Raw genomic sequence first — 13,733 nt, forward strand, 5'->3', positions numbered from 1 at the left:
GAAGTAGTTTTCCCACATATTTTGCACTAGCAGATAATAACAGCAGTGTCTGCTATGCTCACTTGCTTTTTCTTCAGTTTAAGGATTTGCTGTTCAACCTTCGCAATCTCACGATCCACGCGGTCCATGCTCTGTATCAATTCTTCCTTTGACAGCTTTGAAGGTGAAGCATTCTGGTCCTCCCCACACGGTTGACCAGAAATTGGAGAAGATGGTCCCTCATGCTTTCCTCCAAAACCTGGGTCCTTTCATTGGGACAGGAGGTGGAGCAGAATTGAGAAAAGTCAGTCATATTACTAACATGTAAATGAGTGTTCAGTAACTAAACTAGCATGCATGAATTAAACAAGAACTTCCAGTTATTTATAGCTTAGGTAGCTCTTCAGCAGAGATAAAGTTTAAGATTTCAGATTATCAGTGCTCTAATTATCTTAGAATTAACTGACAGCTCATTTATGTTACTACAATTTCAAAATCCATCTTTAAATATGGAAGCATGATGCTAATTATTTTTATCATGAATTGAAAATAAGATCAAAACATTTCCCTTCTAAAAATACATCTTCATAAATATAAATAGTAACTTCTATTTTGAAAGGTAGGGTTACTTAAGAGACAACCCTCAATACTCTGCACATATACTGATGAAAATGCACTTGAACATAACTGTGATCAGAGAGGAGTACATCTGGAGTTATGTGTGGAGATGCTTTGAAAGGACAGGTCACAAGTCATTTGGCTTTGCTTTTTCATCATTTTTTTTTTCCTATGTGTTTCCAAAAAACATTAGAACGTGGAACATACTGAAATATGTCAATACTGTTGCACCTTGATTTTATTTGCATTCTCAGAAATGATGCTCTGCAACTGCTTAGCTGGCAAATGGTAACTCAGTAAATGCATCTCCCACTCAAGCCAATCCAACCAAAAGATTGTGCCTGAATGCCATTTCTCAAGATAACACTGGGATGTATTTCTAAACTGAGACAGTAGATTTCTACGTGTAGTACCTGGATAAAAATTCAGTAACATACAAGCATGCTAACACTGCAGGTCTTAATTCTGTTTCTCCAGCCCCCTTTGATCTTATCTTTGCTATGCAGCCCAGCAAGTTACTAAGAGATGACGTGCTATCATAATTTTACTTTACTTCCCAGATAGCTTTACTTACTTGATAAAACGAATGGTAAAGACAGTGCAAGACAAATATTCTACTTTAAAATCTGAATCCATGTGCTAAATGCTTTCTTTAATGATAGGAGCTTAGAAACCTGAGCTCACCATGACACACAATTTTCACCTTCAGTATTATGAGAGAAAATGCCTTTACCTTTTTAATATCTGCAGATCTCAACCCTTCCTGCAGAGGATGTACTAAAGGCAAGACAGTAGCAGCACTGACACGCTGAAAATGGGAATCAGAAACTTGTTCAAGACGTGGTCGCTTAGATTCCAGTGAATCATGATCTGTCTGAGATGGACCTGGATGAAACTGTTGTTCATATCCAGTTCTCCTTTCCTGAGGCCTAGTACATAGAAGAGATTATAAACTATTAAAATATGCATTTTTATGCAAGAAATGTGTTTTTTTGTTCCTCCACCCTTAGCAAATGTACAGGAAACATGATTTAGCAGAACTCTTTCTGAACGGTAAAGCAGAAAAACATTTTTAAGTGCAGTCTTCAAAAATATAATAGTTAAAATCCATTGAAAAAGAGCTGAATCTTAAAAGATGCTGTTTAAATGCATTCCTAGCATTGCAACCACATAAAGAAACCGCTGCTACAATGATATTGTTCAAACCAAAGCTTTGATTCAAATTATAAACATAAAAAATCCATGAGATAAAGATAGCACTATATTCGACAGAGCACAGATGGCTACAACAGCTCCATTATTTCATTTTTGCAATCAAATCATTTAAAACATACACAGAATGCTTGAAATGAACCATGAGCCTATGTGGAATTTGATCTACAGTCAAATGCTATTAAAACACAGATGGAACCAGGGATCTTAAAGGTCCCTTGCAATCCAAGCCGTTCTATGAATTTACGTTTCTGTGATATAACCAAAATAAACTGCTAAAATTAATACAGCGTGTGAAATTACTCCTAGCAGTAACATGGACTAAAAGGCCAAGAAAGAAGACTGTTACAACCAATAAGATCTGCTTAGACTTCTACGTCATCATGCTAATACGTGCACAGACCATACAGTAACTTCTCCTTTAAACACATACATAATCCTGCCAATTTTCTACAACCCAATTCATTTCTCTCTGGTCTGATATCTACTAAAAACTTTTCCTTGAGCCCATCATCTCTATATAATATTAATGATTGAACATTCATCAATATTGATTGTAAAGTAACCTATTTTACTAAGAGGATATTGCCAATCTGACACTAAATGGACAATACATGATTCACTGTATCTGCTCACTATAGCTGTCCTCAGATAACCTACCGGACCCAGATCATTTCCATGCATTTACACACACAGAAATGTTACACCAGACCAACAGAAAGGGTACTTAACACAAATGATAAGAAGCTGTCAAGTCTCTTGCCAAAAGCAGCATACTTTAGTCCCATTTTTGTGCCACAGTTTGGTGTTCTACAATTTCTGCAACTCAGATACCCAATTAGCTCCATTGTTTATTTCTTACCCAGGCACACAAATACCATCTGTTGAATATGCAAACCTAAGAATTTATTCCCACTGTAATCTAGGAAATACAACTAGTAATACTCACGCTGTTAATGATTCTTGCATTTGTTATTCTGGATAATTTGATTTCACAAAGTCAAAGATGATATTTTGCATGCTTTTAGCCTAAAGCTTTAGAAGCTTGCAATATGCAGCTGTATCCTAGGAGCTTTCTGTAGGGAGGGTGCAGCAGATTGTTACTTCCTGTCTGTGAAGCAAATGTAATTAAAGCAAAGGAACTAAGGAATTACACAGCAGATGAAAACCAGGCAGACCTACAACACTCAAACACAGGAGACCACAACTGCTCAGCAGTGGAGCACTGATGAATAAAGTCATGTACTCGGGCTCAAAATGTTTCTATCCAGAAATTACAACTCACTTCACAGAAAGGAGAGACATAAAAGATTCCTCTTCACATAAGTCAAAAAGAGAATCCTAACCTGTCAGAGCCTGGGTGAAATTCTGAAAGCAAAGAAGGCCGACGCCGAAGCTGCTGCTGTTGCTGCTGCTGTTGCAAGAGTTGGGTTGCCTGACTGACTTCCAGGTGAGACGAGCGATAATCGGGAACTGCAAATTCCTAAAGGAAACACACTTCAGATGTTAATGAATACAAAAGGCAGAAAAGACAGGATGAGAAGTGTTCGGTGTTATAGAGCAATCATTTCTCTAACCATTAAAAACAGATCAAGACCAGATCACCAAAGCCTTACTGAGTTCAAAAAGTTTATATATAAAGGGCAGTTCTCAACTTTAAATGAACACACAATTTGAAAATAAAGGAGAAAACCAAAAAGCTTCAGATTTTGAATTTCCTTTTCTAAACACAAGAGCAGAGCAAAACAGATCCAAATTATCTGTAGTGGGAGGAGACTTTCATTAAAATAAGGAAAACCTGAGCTGTCCTTGAGGCAACAGGCAGTCCTCCACAACCTACAATTCCACAGCAAGTCTACAGTGACAGAGCACATGCTCAGGAGAAATGAGCAAGTCAAAGATCCTTAGAAATCCATTCCCCTACTTCTGGTAAGCAGAGCACAGCTGGCTGGAAGCACTTTTACAGATGCTTCAGAAAAGGTTTGGGGTAAAACAAATTGGTACATTTTAGATTCACATTCTCCAGCATGAACACAGATTTTGTCAAGCACAGCATCAGCTTGGAGCAAATGTAACCCAATGCTCCTTATGTATTTTTTGCCCTCTGGGAACTCTCCTGGGCCTAAAAGGAAATTTCCCATATAAATTCAGCACTCACCAATGCCCCACAAGTCCATCCTCTCCAGAGATCTGTTACAGCCAGAACTCTGCATTCATATTAAATGCACAGTGACTAGAGACAAGTTATTTGCAGATTCTTGGAAAATTCCTCCCATCAATGCATATGGACTCAGCAACACTTGCATTGGCCAAATTTAGTACAATGACTAAACATTACTGAATTGAAGCAAAGCTAAACCAAAAGTTTATGAAAACAATCCACAGTGAATTTATTCAAGCTAGGAGAAACTGATAAGAACAGGAATTTAATATTAATTCTCCATGATAAAGATACAGGATTACAAAATTCAGATTTCTAAAGAAATATATATAAATAAATAAAAGAGAGGCAGGGAAGACATTTATTTGTCTAAATAATACGAGCAACAGTTCTCCTCAGCAGGGAAAACATTTCATTTGCCACTTCAAAATTATTTTACTTTTGATTTTTCAACACTAAAAAAGAAGACAAGGTATTTTAAGACAGGCCAAATTTTTAAAAAGCGTTTTGTTAGTTTTAGGAGATTCATAAATGTTAAATACTGCAGGAAATGCTGTCAAGCCAAAATACTGTCTAGGGTTTTATTTAGGGCTCCTTCAAATTTTATGGAGCATTTTTAAATTTTAGTCTGCGTAAAAAGAACTGGGAGGAAGGAGAGGGAGAACAGGCCAAAAGTGAGCTTTAAAGAGCCAAATTTGAAGCCAAAGATTTCAGCAATTTCATCTACAGTATTGCAGCAAGGCATAAATCAACAGGTAATTATATCCTTTCAAGTTAATGCTTCAGAAGGATTCACAGCACCAGATTACTAGAGATTATACTTTCCAGAAGTTACACCATAGTCAGACCCTCATTCACAGAGGAATCGACTCAAACAGGTGGACCCATCAGCCTTGATTTAAGAGCCAAATTTCAAGGCTACAAACAACATGGGTACACAGATTTCCCCAGTTATCTTTACCTGAGCACACTGATCAGCAACTGCTCAGTTTTCAGATGTGAAGAACTCATATGACAGCAGTAAAAAAAGTCCCATTTGACACAACAAATACCTGAATTATTTCTTGCTAGGACTGTAACCTTTGTGGCTCCTTACCTGCTGGTGTCGGGTGCTAGGGAAGGTGTACTGGACAGAGTGGGTAGGGTAACGACTCTGTTCTGTGCTGAATGCTCCTTGGTTAGGAGGGTAGCCTGAACTTGACATTATCAGAGAAGAAGTCTTCACAAAGCTGTGAGATCAAGACCAGCAAGCAATCATGTTTCTAGGAAACCGCCTAAAGGAAAAAAGATCACTGATAAGCACTGAAGTACCAGATGTACCCACAATACATTACAGCCATAGTCACCTAAGCAAAACAACCATTACCAGTAAAAGCTTTTTCCTGATGTATTTATTTAATAGGTTACTCTAGTCTGAAACATGTTAACGGGTCTTAAATGGGCTCAAAAACAGGTATGTCAGCATTGTCTACACAAAGATTTGAGGATTATACTGTCAGAATACATCATTTTACCAGCTACCAGTTGAATTAATAGGATTTTAAAGAAAAGTAGGTCACTTAAATAGGTGTTAAGAGGTTATAATAGTCCATAGATGGAACCTACAATATATAGTAAGCTTCTTTAGCTCAACATGAAGTTCACTTTCGTTTCTACTACAGTTTCTGGATTCTATGAACTCTTTCCTACTTTCAGGTAGACTTAGGGCTGCTTGACTCAGCGCTGCCTACAGTTCATTAAACCACAATGCATTAGTCAAACCATAAAATATTATTACCACCTAAGAGCAGCTTGACAGAAGTAGTTCTCAGAAAAGGAAAAAAAGCACTCAGAGGAAAACAAGCTCATTCAGTTTACAGCATACATAGTGTGTCCCATATGAGATGCTAGCAACTGAACGTACTATGAAGCTTTGAAACAAACCTGCATAGTAGACATTCAATGACAAATTTGCCCCTACTGCAAATTAGCTGCAGATTAACGGTGGAATGTATACTGATAGGAGGAAGATTAAAATACTGGGGGGGAAAAAAAAGGCCACTAACAAAGTTCAAGCATCCATAAAGCAGTGTATAGCTTTATCTGCCTAAACCATCTGCTGAAGATCAGAAGACAGCAACCAAACATGAACACTGCCTATTAGTGCTTTGAGCACTTCTGCATGCAGGTGAATTACAGCCCTGAATAAAAGAGAATTTCTTTTTTTTAAAGCATAAGCTGTTTCTTCCTGACAGCCCAGAAGAGGCAATCCTTGGAACCTGAAGTAGTAAATACAGAATTCTATCAGACCTGTAGCAACCTCTGGTCTGGAGCCCAGCAGACATGCAGACCTTCAAACAAAGTAATGCTGTTCCCTGACCAGATGGCTTCATTTTTAAGTGCATTCAACTGCAACTTTTCACAAACACCAACATAAAATTATACTTCTGAACTGTGGTTTCCATTAACAGTCAATAGACAAAATCCGCTTAGGAAAAGATCTGACACAGCATGCAATACAAACAGATTTTCAAGTTTATCTAATGTATTTTGTCACTCCTGCCCTGATTACTTTCTTTTCCCACCTCTCCATCAAAGAAACCACCGGAGTTCAAGCCTTTCTGTCTACAAGTCCTTAACAGCTTTCTCTTCCATTGGTTCACCCAGCTGTTTGCTGAAGCAGTACAAATTCTCAGCATGCACAATCACTCTTTGCACTTCTACAGCTCAGTGACATCCTGCATGAGAAACCACCAGCTTTTGTTTGCTTTGGACCTGCAACCTTCGTTTGGTATCTGTGCTTTTGGCATTGGAACAGACCAAACATCTAATTTCTAGTTTTTTTTTCCCCCACCACACATGGGATCCCACAGAATTCTTTCATTTCCCTTTAGCCATATCTTTTCCACACTGAATAATCTTAGTCTGCTTGGTTCCTTGTCAACTCGCTTCAAAACCTTCTCAATTTGCAGGGTGTCCACTCTGGGGTGCAGGGTGCCAAAAATGCATGCTGTGTTCTGGGAGAGCATCAAAAAACACTCTCTATTCCCTTTCCCTGACACGTTGGCCATAGGCAGATCCAAAGAATGTGGAAAAGCAGACAAGGACCAGGAGAAAAGCCACCTGAAAATAAGGCATGAACATAGGCCAAGTACTGTGTGATTCAAGGTCCTCTCTAGTTCATCTCTGTCATGTCACATCTTATTTTCTCTAGGCTCTGACAAACCAGCAGGTTGATCATTAACTCAGGTGCTGAAAGTTCGATTCAGGCTCACTTTACATGATGCTGTAAAGGCTATTTCTCCATTCACAAGAACTTCAGTGTACAGGTTGTTAGGTTTGCGTTACAATTGTCAGTTCTGAAGTCTTCCCAACCTGCCCATGGCTAGTAAGCCACATACTTATCCACTGGGAGCAATCTCAGACACTGGTGGTAAAGACAGCCAAGACCCCTTCGCTTATCTAACAAGTAAATTTTATCCAGGGCAGGGGGAGAAAAAGAGTAATTCACTCATTCAAGAGCAATGAGAAGTCCTAACTGTTGCTCCAAGGGCAGGATGGGGCCACAGCACGTAAGTGTGAACATCCTTCATCAATCCAGAAGTGCCCCATATGTACTATATAAAACTCGTAGATCAAGAGATATGAAAACATGCAGTCTAATGGCCTTTCAGTTGGGAACTGGAAGTATGACCACTTCTGTAGCAACAACTCAAAAAAAAAAAAAAAAGCATGAAACAAAATCTGCCAACAGCAGAAGGCAACAAAAACAGCAATATAGCTCAGAATTGAGGTCAGTGGGAGGTAGAAGTGAAGAAAGAAAAAAGGAAAGCAGAAGCTTTCAGTGGTGGGGGTGCACCACTCCCCCCAAGGGCAGGAACAGCAGAGGAAGATGTACAGTTACATAGTGACATTGAAAAGGTGCAGAGGGAACCAAAGGATGGGAATCCTGCATAAGACCTTATTTCATTCATGACAAAAACAACATTGTAGCACGATACATAAAGTGACACTTAAGGATAACATTCCCTGCTCACTACACCTGCCATTCCCATTAAACACCTTTGTGTGCCTGCACACTCTCCTTATCTGACCTCTTTACATGCCCTGCAGACCCCACCTTATCTGCTGATCTCTCAGTATGAGCATGTTTACATTCTGTTATATTGGGCCGTGGGAGCTTGCTGGTATTTGCCCGTGGAATTACCACCAACGTTATGCATCTCTCCCCCTGTTTTATTACCTTAATCCTGGAATTGTGGCTGCACATACGTGAGTTTGACTGTTATTTCTCTGCAGACCACCCAACAACCGCCCATCTGCCTCCCTCTTCAGCATTTGCTTACACATGTCCAGAGCATGGATTATTCCTCACCAACCTATCTTCTGGTCAAGGAGGGCAACGCCAGCCTCCTGCTCTAACTTCTCCAAGTCCCTCACATTCAAACTAGATTTAAATATGGTCTTTTTTTTGCATCAAACTATAACCATGTGTACAGACTGCACAGTTCCATCCATGCTCCCCTCACTGCTCTATCTTCTCTTTACTCATGACAAACCACGTCCCAGTCTACACAAATCCAATCAGAATTCTCCTGTAAAGCCCACTGTTATCAAGTTATCAAGCCTCTGATCCTTCCACCAGTTCCTTCTTCCACGCTGGGCCAGAAGCTGCTCACCTTCATTTTTAGCGTCCTTGGCAAACTGTTGATACAGGAAATCAAATTCCAAATCTGCTCAATGATAGCAAAATCATGTTTTTTCACTTAGTATTTTCATACCTTCCTCTCATGTCCTTCTGCAAATCTCAGAACTTGCTCATAAAAACATTCATAAGAACCACTGTAGACTTTGGAATTGTGCCTTAAATGTCTAAGATAAAGCTAGGTCATGAATACTTCCACACAGTCACCATCCATGCTGGCCAACTGTCCGTCTCACTGACAATCAGAAGGGGAAGAAATACATATTTCTTGTTTTCTACTTTCATAATCCAGCCCATTCTTCTTGCATCCCAGCCCAGGAGTGACATTCCCAGACTGAATGTCCAAGAGATGGGAAAACTCAGTGTCATGATTAATATATAAAATATAAAATAAATTGAAAATACATGGGAAGTCAGCACAAAAAGTCCAAAATGATACTGTTAAATCTAAAGATTCCTAGCTGAGAAACATAAGTGACACCTTTAGGAACTATGAGGCCACACTCAGGAAGTGTGATAATTCAAGCTTTTCAGGCAAGGAAATAATTTAACATTGTTTATATCCAAAGATATGGCAACACATTCATTCACCCAGCTCTTACTGAAACTTTGCCTCACGCTTGCATTCGCCCTATGCAGAGAATATTGAGTAAATTACAAATAATCCAGAACTGGATATTACAAGAGCAAGTGTAACTTCACAGTGTCATTTCAGAGTCGGTTCTAAGAGGCCGTACTAATTTGAATGGTATCTCTAAATCTGCAGGTCTCCAAATGCTTCAGAAAGAAGCAGAACTATGTGGTAGCCTCACTGCCCGCATGGGAAAATGAGTCACTGAAAGGTCAGGGCATCATCAAAGAGTACCCACGAAATAGTCAATGACTGAATCAGAAATCAGACTCACATCCCCAAGCCTTGGCTCGTGGATTTGTGGCATCTGAAGTGGGCAAAAGGTGGCACTGCCCCAGAGAAAAGTAGTTCTTTGCTAGGAAAAACATGGTTAAAAACGATAGCTATTTTTAGCAGGCCAGTTCCCCAATTCAAACCATTCAACACGTGGCCAGACAGATGTTTAGGGCAACAAGAGGGAAGGTCAGGAGGGCAGGAGAAGGGCAGCCATCTCCTCACTGCTCTGCTCGCAGCTTGGTATGGAAGGACCACTCTCTGATCCTCTGGGGTAGATTCAATTTTTCTTCAGACATACGAAACAAGCTAACACTTCTGCATTCAGAGTCATTTTTGTGCCATCTTGAAGTACTTAACCAACATTTGCTAATTAAATTTCACATTCCTTGGGGAATTTTCCTCATCTTGTTTTTGAGCAACCTAAGCACGATAGCGAGTGCAATGAGTGAGATTACAGCCAAAGAAAGCTTCAATCGAGTTGTTTAAAACAAAATCTGCAGCCTCAGTAAAGCGAGCTCTGATGTAACAAAGCTGCAGCTAAACAAGGAAGGCTCTGCCTTAGGCAAGGGGTCTACAATATAACATGGAATTCATTCAAGGATATCTAGTCAAATTTAATCCAGCAAGAAAATGAAGAGCGAAGAGAATGTTTCAGCAGAGGTTATTCCAGTGGTGGTCAGAAGGACTTTATCCAAAGCATCCTCAAAGCTTGAGGTCTCTTCCACCCTTTAAAAATCACCATCCATTCGGTTTTATGTGGCAGAACACTCTCACAAAGCATATGAGTGTACGCTGTTAGAGTGAGCTAACAGAAACAACAAATGTTTTCTTTAGGTTGAAAACAACAGTTGAATTTTCATGGCAATTCTGCATGAACAAATGCTTCTTCTCTTCTCTAAAGATGTTTCAAATGTACTATAAATTCTTGAGACTAATCTCGCATAGTTGCACTCCCTCCTTCCATAAGACTCTTGACGTAAAAAAAATTGCTATTTCTATCCCTACTAGAAATACATTTTTAAAGAAAAAACATCTGTAGGGCTTCGTTTTACTAGCAACACTAAATAGCATTCTCTCCATTTATTCCTAATGTTGTGAATCGAGCCATAAATGCTGCAGTGGGGATATCTGGGGAAAAAGAAGAAATAAAAGGCAGAGAGAAGCCCAAACATCTGAACGCGCCCCTTCCTCACACCCTGACATTCCTACTAGCATATAATATTGCCTTATATCTGAAGGCCCAAGGCAGTAACTCACTGCTGCACCACACAGCGCCTGACTTACATTCTGCAGGATATGGAAGCACGGTATGCTTTAATTTAGCCAATTAAGGAAGTGACAGAAGTCAAGGAGGATTACAGTGGCCAATTCAAGATGTCACATTTACTCTCTATTAGCATGACTTTTCCATCTGCATCAAGGTAGAGCAAAAATGAAGACAGGATTTTACACTTCAAGTTTTAACACAAGAAGGTTTTCCATTAAAAGTCTTCCAACTCCTCAAAGTACTTTAAGTAATAGCTTTTGGAACATTAAATATTGAACAAGTTATAGAAGAATACTTCAAAAGGATTTTTGTTGCCATACCAAAAGATGAATATAGCTTACTTAATTGCTTATGTGATTTGCAACCAAACTATGTTACCAAATCTCAAGATCACATTTTGATAATTCATCTTTAAATACCAGTTTCCCCTGTTCGTGGCTACAAATACAAATAGAATTAGTGCTCTTCTAAATGGGGTCGATCAAATCCAACTGACAAGCCGCCCTTCTCCAGGAAATTCTATTTTAATCTCTCTCCTGTAATTTATGAGCCTAAAGAAAAATTGCTAATAAGTGATACCAGGATCCAAGCTATGCACAACTTTGCTATTATATGGGAGATCAGAACAGGACAAACCAAAGCTGCATTAACACCTTAGGAAGCTTCTAATTAGCTACCCACCTGCCCCATCAAAAAGTAAATAATAAAATGGTGCTGAGCACATATGTTTTAAAGAAAAGTGCTTTGATTCACAGCCTGCTCACCAGTTGCTTCAAATCTAACATGCAAGGGAATCAGATTCATTCTCTAATTCTCACTTGCTGAGATGAGAGCTTCTCCCTTCTGGGTTATGTCTAGGAATCACACTTCTCAGCTCTGGAGGAACACATCCAGCTCTTTTCTGCCAAGGAAGGTCAGAGGGACACTAAGGAAGGAGGAAGTCCTCCATTCACAAAATGAAAGTCGGGGACGCACACGGTTCCTTCACTAAAAGTACTGTTGAGAAAAAAATTAAACCAAAGAAGGATGCAAATCTCATTAGGTGTTCTAGTTTCAAAAACTTATCTTTAGAATACAAACTGTCTGCTTTTATCCTGAAGACATTTAAAGCATATTTTGGTTTTCTCAGAACCACCAGAGGCTCATTCCTGGTTGTCCCAAGACAGCAAATACTGGGCACTCAGTGCACACCACAAGGAAATGTCATGAGCCAAAGACCAGAAACCAAACCTACAGAGTTGCCTGGTTAAAGTAGCATTTTTTTCCCCTCTCTTAAGATAACTGCAACTTCAAAACTCCCTTCTGAAAGATCCCATCTCTGTCACAGGGTAATTCGACTGATTATGAAACATCATTCAAACTTAACCCACAAAGCAGTAATGTGAAACAGAAACCATCCCAACCATCCTCCAGTGAATCAGTTTGTAGAATGCAAGAGGTCCAAGAGATTCTACCCCCACAGCAGCACTAAGCACCACCACACCTCCCTCACCAAGTCATCCTCACTGAGGAGTCTGTGCCAAAAAGTCACCCAAGTTTACTTCAATGCATCCAATTCCTCCCATTTCACCTACAATTAAGATGGTCTCAAATTCCATAGGTACCATACACCATGCATGAAATATTCTTGCTAGATGACAGTTTTTGCTTTTTCATCTGGTACTGAAAGCATAGGTACTTTAAAAGCAGCTGCTGCACATTAATTTGTTCCTTCACTGTTAGGTCTGCTGCAGCTAAAACTGCTTTTTACGTCACTTAGCATGCAAGAAATTGTGGTCACAATTTTTCATTTCCAGCCACCTCATCCAGACCATTCATCAAAAGCATATCAGGAGCAGCAGCTTTCCAGAAGAGCTTTGGTTTGGAAGAGGAACTGCAACCTGACTAATCCATACTAACTAAACCCACAGCTCACAAAATGGATATATTGTAAGAGAAACCAATCCTTCCATCTAAAGGGTTTACAGAACAAGCATCAGCCTCAACTCTCTCCTCAGACAGCTGGGTTCATACAAAAATCATTCTCAATCTAAACTAAAAGGATAGTAAGGTTAAAATAATTTTCTTTTACAGTACATAATATTGTCTAGGTCTATTTAGATACTCCATAGAATAAGCAAGATGACCCTCTGGAAACAAAGTTTGTGATTTATTTATGTGTAATTGTGATTTATTGACATTAACAATGAAGTTTGAGATGTTCTGCTACACAGAGAATACAACATAAAAATACAGTCCTTGTTGAAGCTCACATAACAGCCTCTAGGTCACAGAAAATGGCAAGGAATGGAAGGGATCTTTAACTACAAATGGTAGAAGCACCTCTGTTTTGAGAGGAGGATAGAAAACAGTTTAAAAAAAAAAAAAAAAGAAGAAGTCAAGGTTCTAGATGGTACAAGTCTCTTTGAAACCACAGGGAAATATCAACACCTACAGAAATATCAGCCGGAGGTAAGTGGTTGCTTTTAGCAAGAAAGGTTTTGAGAATAACACTCTGAGAAAGGTAAAGCGTACGGAGAGCTCTCACCTTCCTGACACCCCTTCTCTGTCAACAAAGCATTTTAAACAACATGAAAAGCAGAAACAATGATAGAATAATAGGTGAAGACTCCAGCTGAACTGTAATAGTACTCTCATCTGGTCTGCTGAACAGCACTTGAACTTCTAATCAACTTTATTTTTTGGGCTTAACTTTCCAATAGCGACAGAGATAAAACAGATTCGAGAGAAGAAAGAGGCAAATACATTCCCTAATGGATTTTCTGTATGAAAACATGATTTACATCCACACTTGTTGGACATCCTCCTCACAATCTGAATGCAGGTGAATTCATGCAGGAGGGCACTGCCCAGCAATGTCCACACGCAGCCCATGCCCCACAGCTAGGACAGATGTGCCTCTGAC

At 39.4% G+C, this 13,733-nt stretch overlaps 1 protein-coding gene across 4 annotated transcripts in view; it reads right to left on the minus strand.

Moving 5' to 3' along the window:
• NCOR1 (nuclear receptor corepressor 1) overlaps nucleotides 1–13,733 on the minus strand; it is a 58,669-nt gene that overhangs the window by 40,621 nt on the left and 4,315 nt on the right. For all 4 annotated transcript variants that reach the window (XM_031591607.2, XM_031591608.2, XM_090122400.1 and 1 more), the window contains exons 2-5: nucleotides 5,067–5,244; nucleotides 3,156–3,292; nucleotides 1,331–1,526; nucleotides 63–245 (exon numbers count right to left, since the gene is read on the minus strand). In XM_031591607.2, coding sequence (XP_031447467.2) covers nucleotides 63–245; nucleotides 1,331–1,526; nucleotides 3,156–3,292; nucleotides 5,067–5,174 — 624 coding nt within the window. In that variant the 5' untranslated portion in view covers nucleotides 5,175–5,244. The remainder of the gene's footprint in view (nucleotides 1–62; nucleotides 246–1,330; nucleotides 1,527–3,155; nucleotides 3,293–5,066; nucleotides 5,245–13,733) is intronic.

This window comes from Phasianus colchicus, chromosome 21, assembly GCF_987193195.1.
Source record: "Phasianus colchicus chromosome 21, bPhaCol1.hap1.1, whole genome shotgun sequence".
Classification (NCBI taxonomy): Eukaryota; Metazoa; Chordata; class Aves; order Galliformes; family Phasianidae; genus Phasianus; species Phasianus colchicus.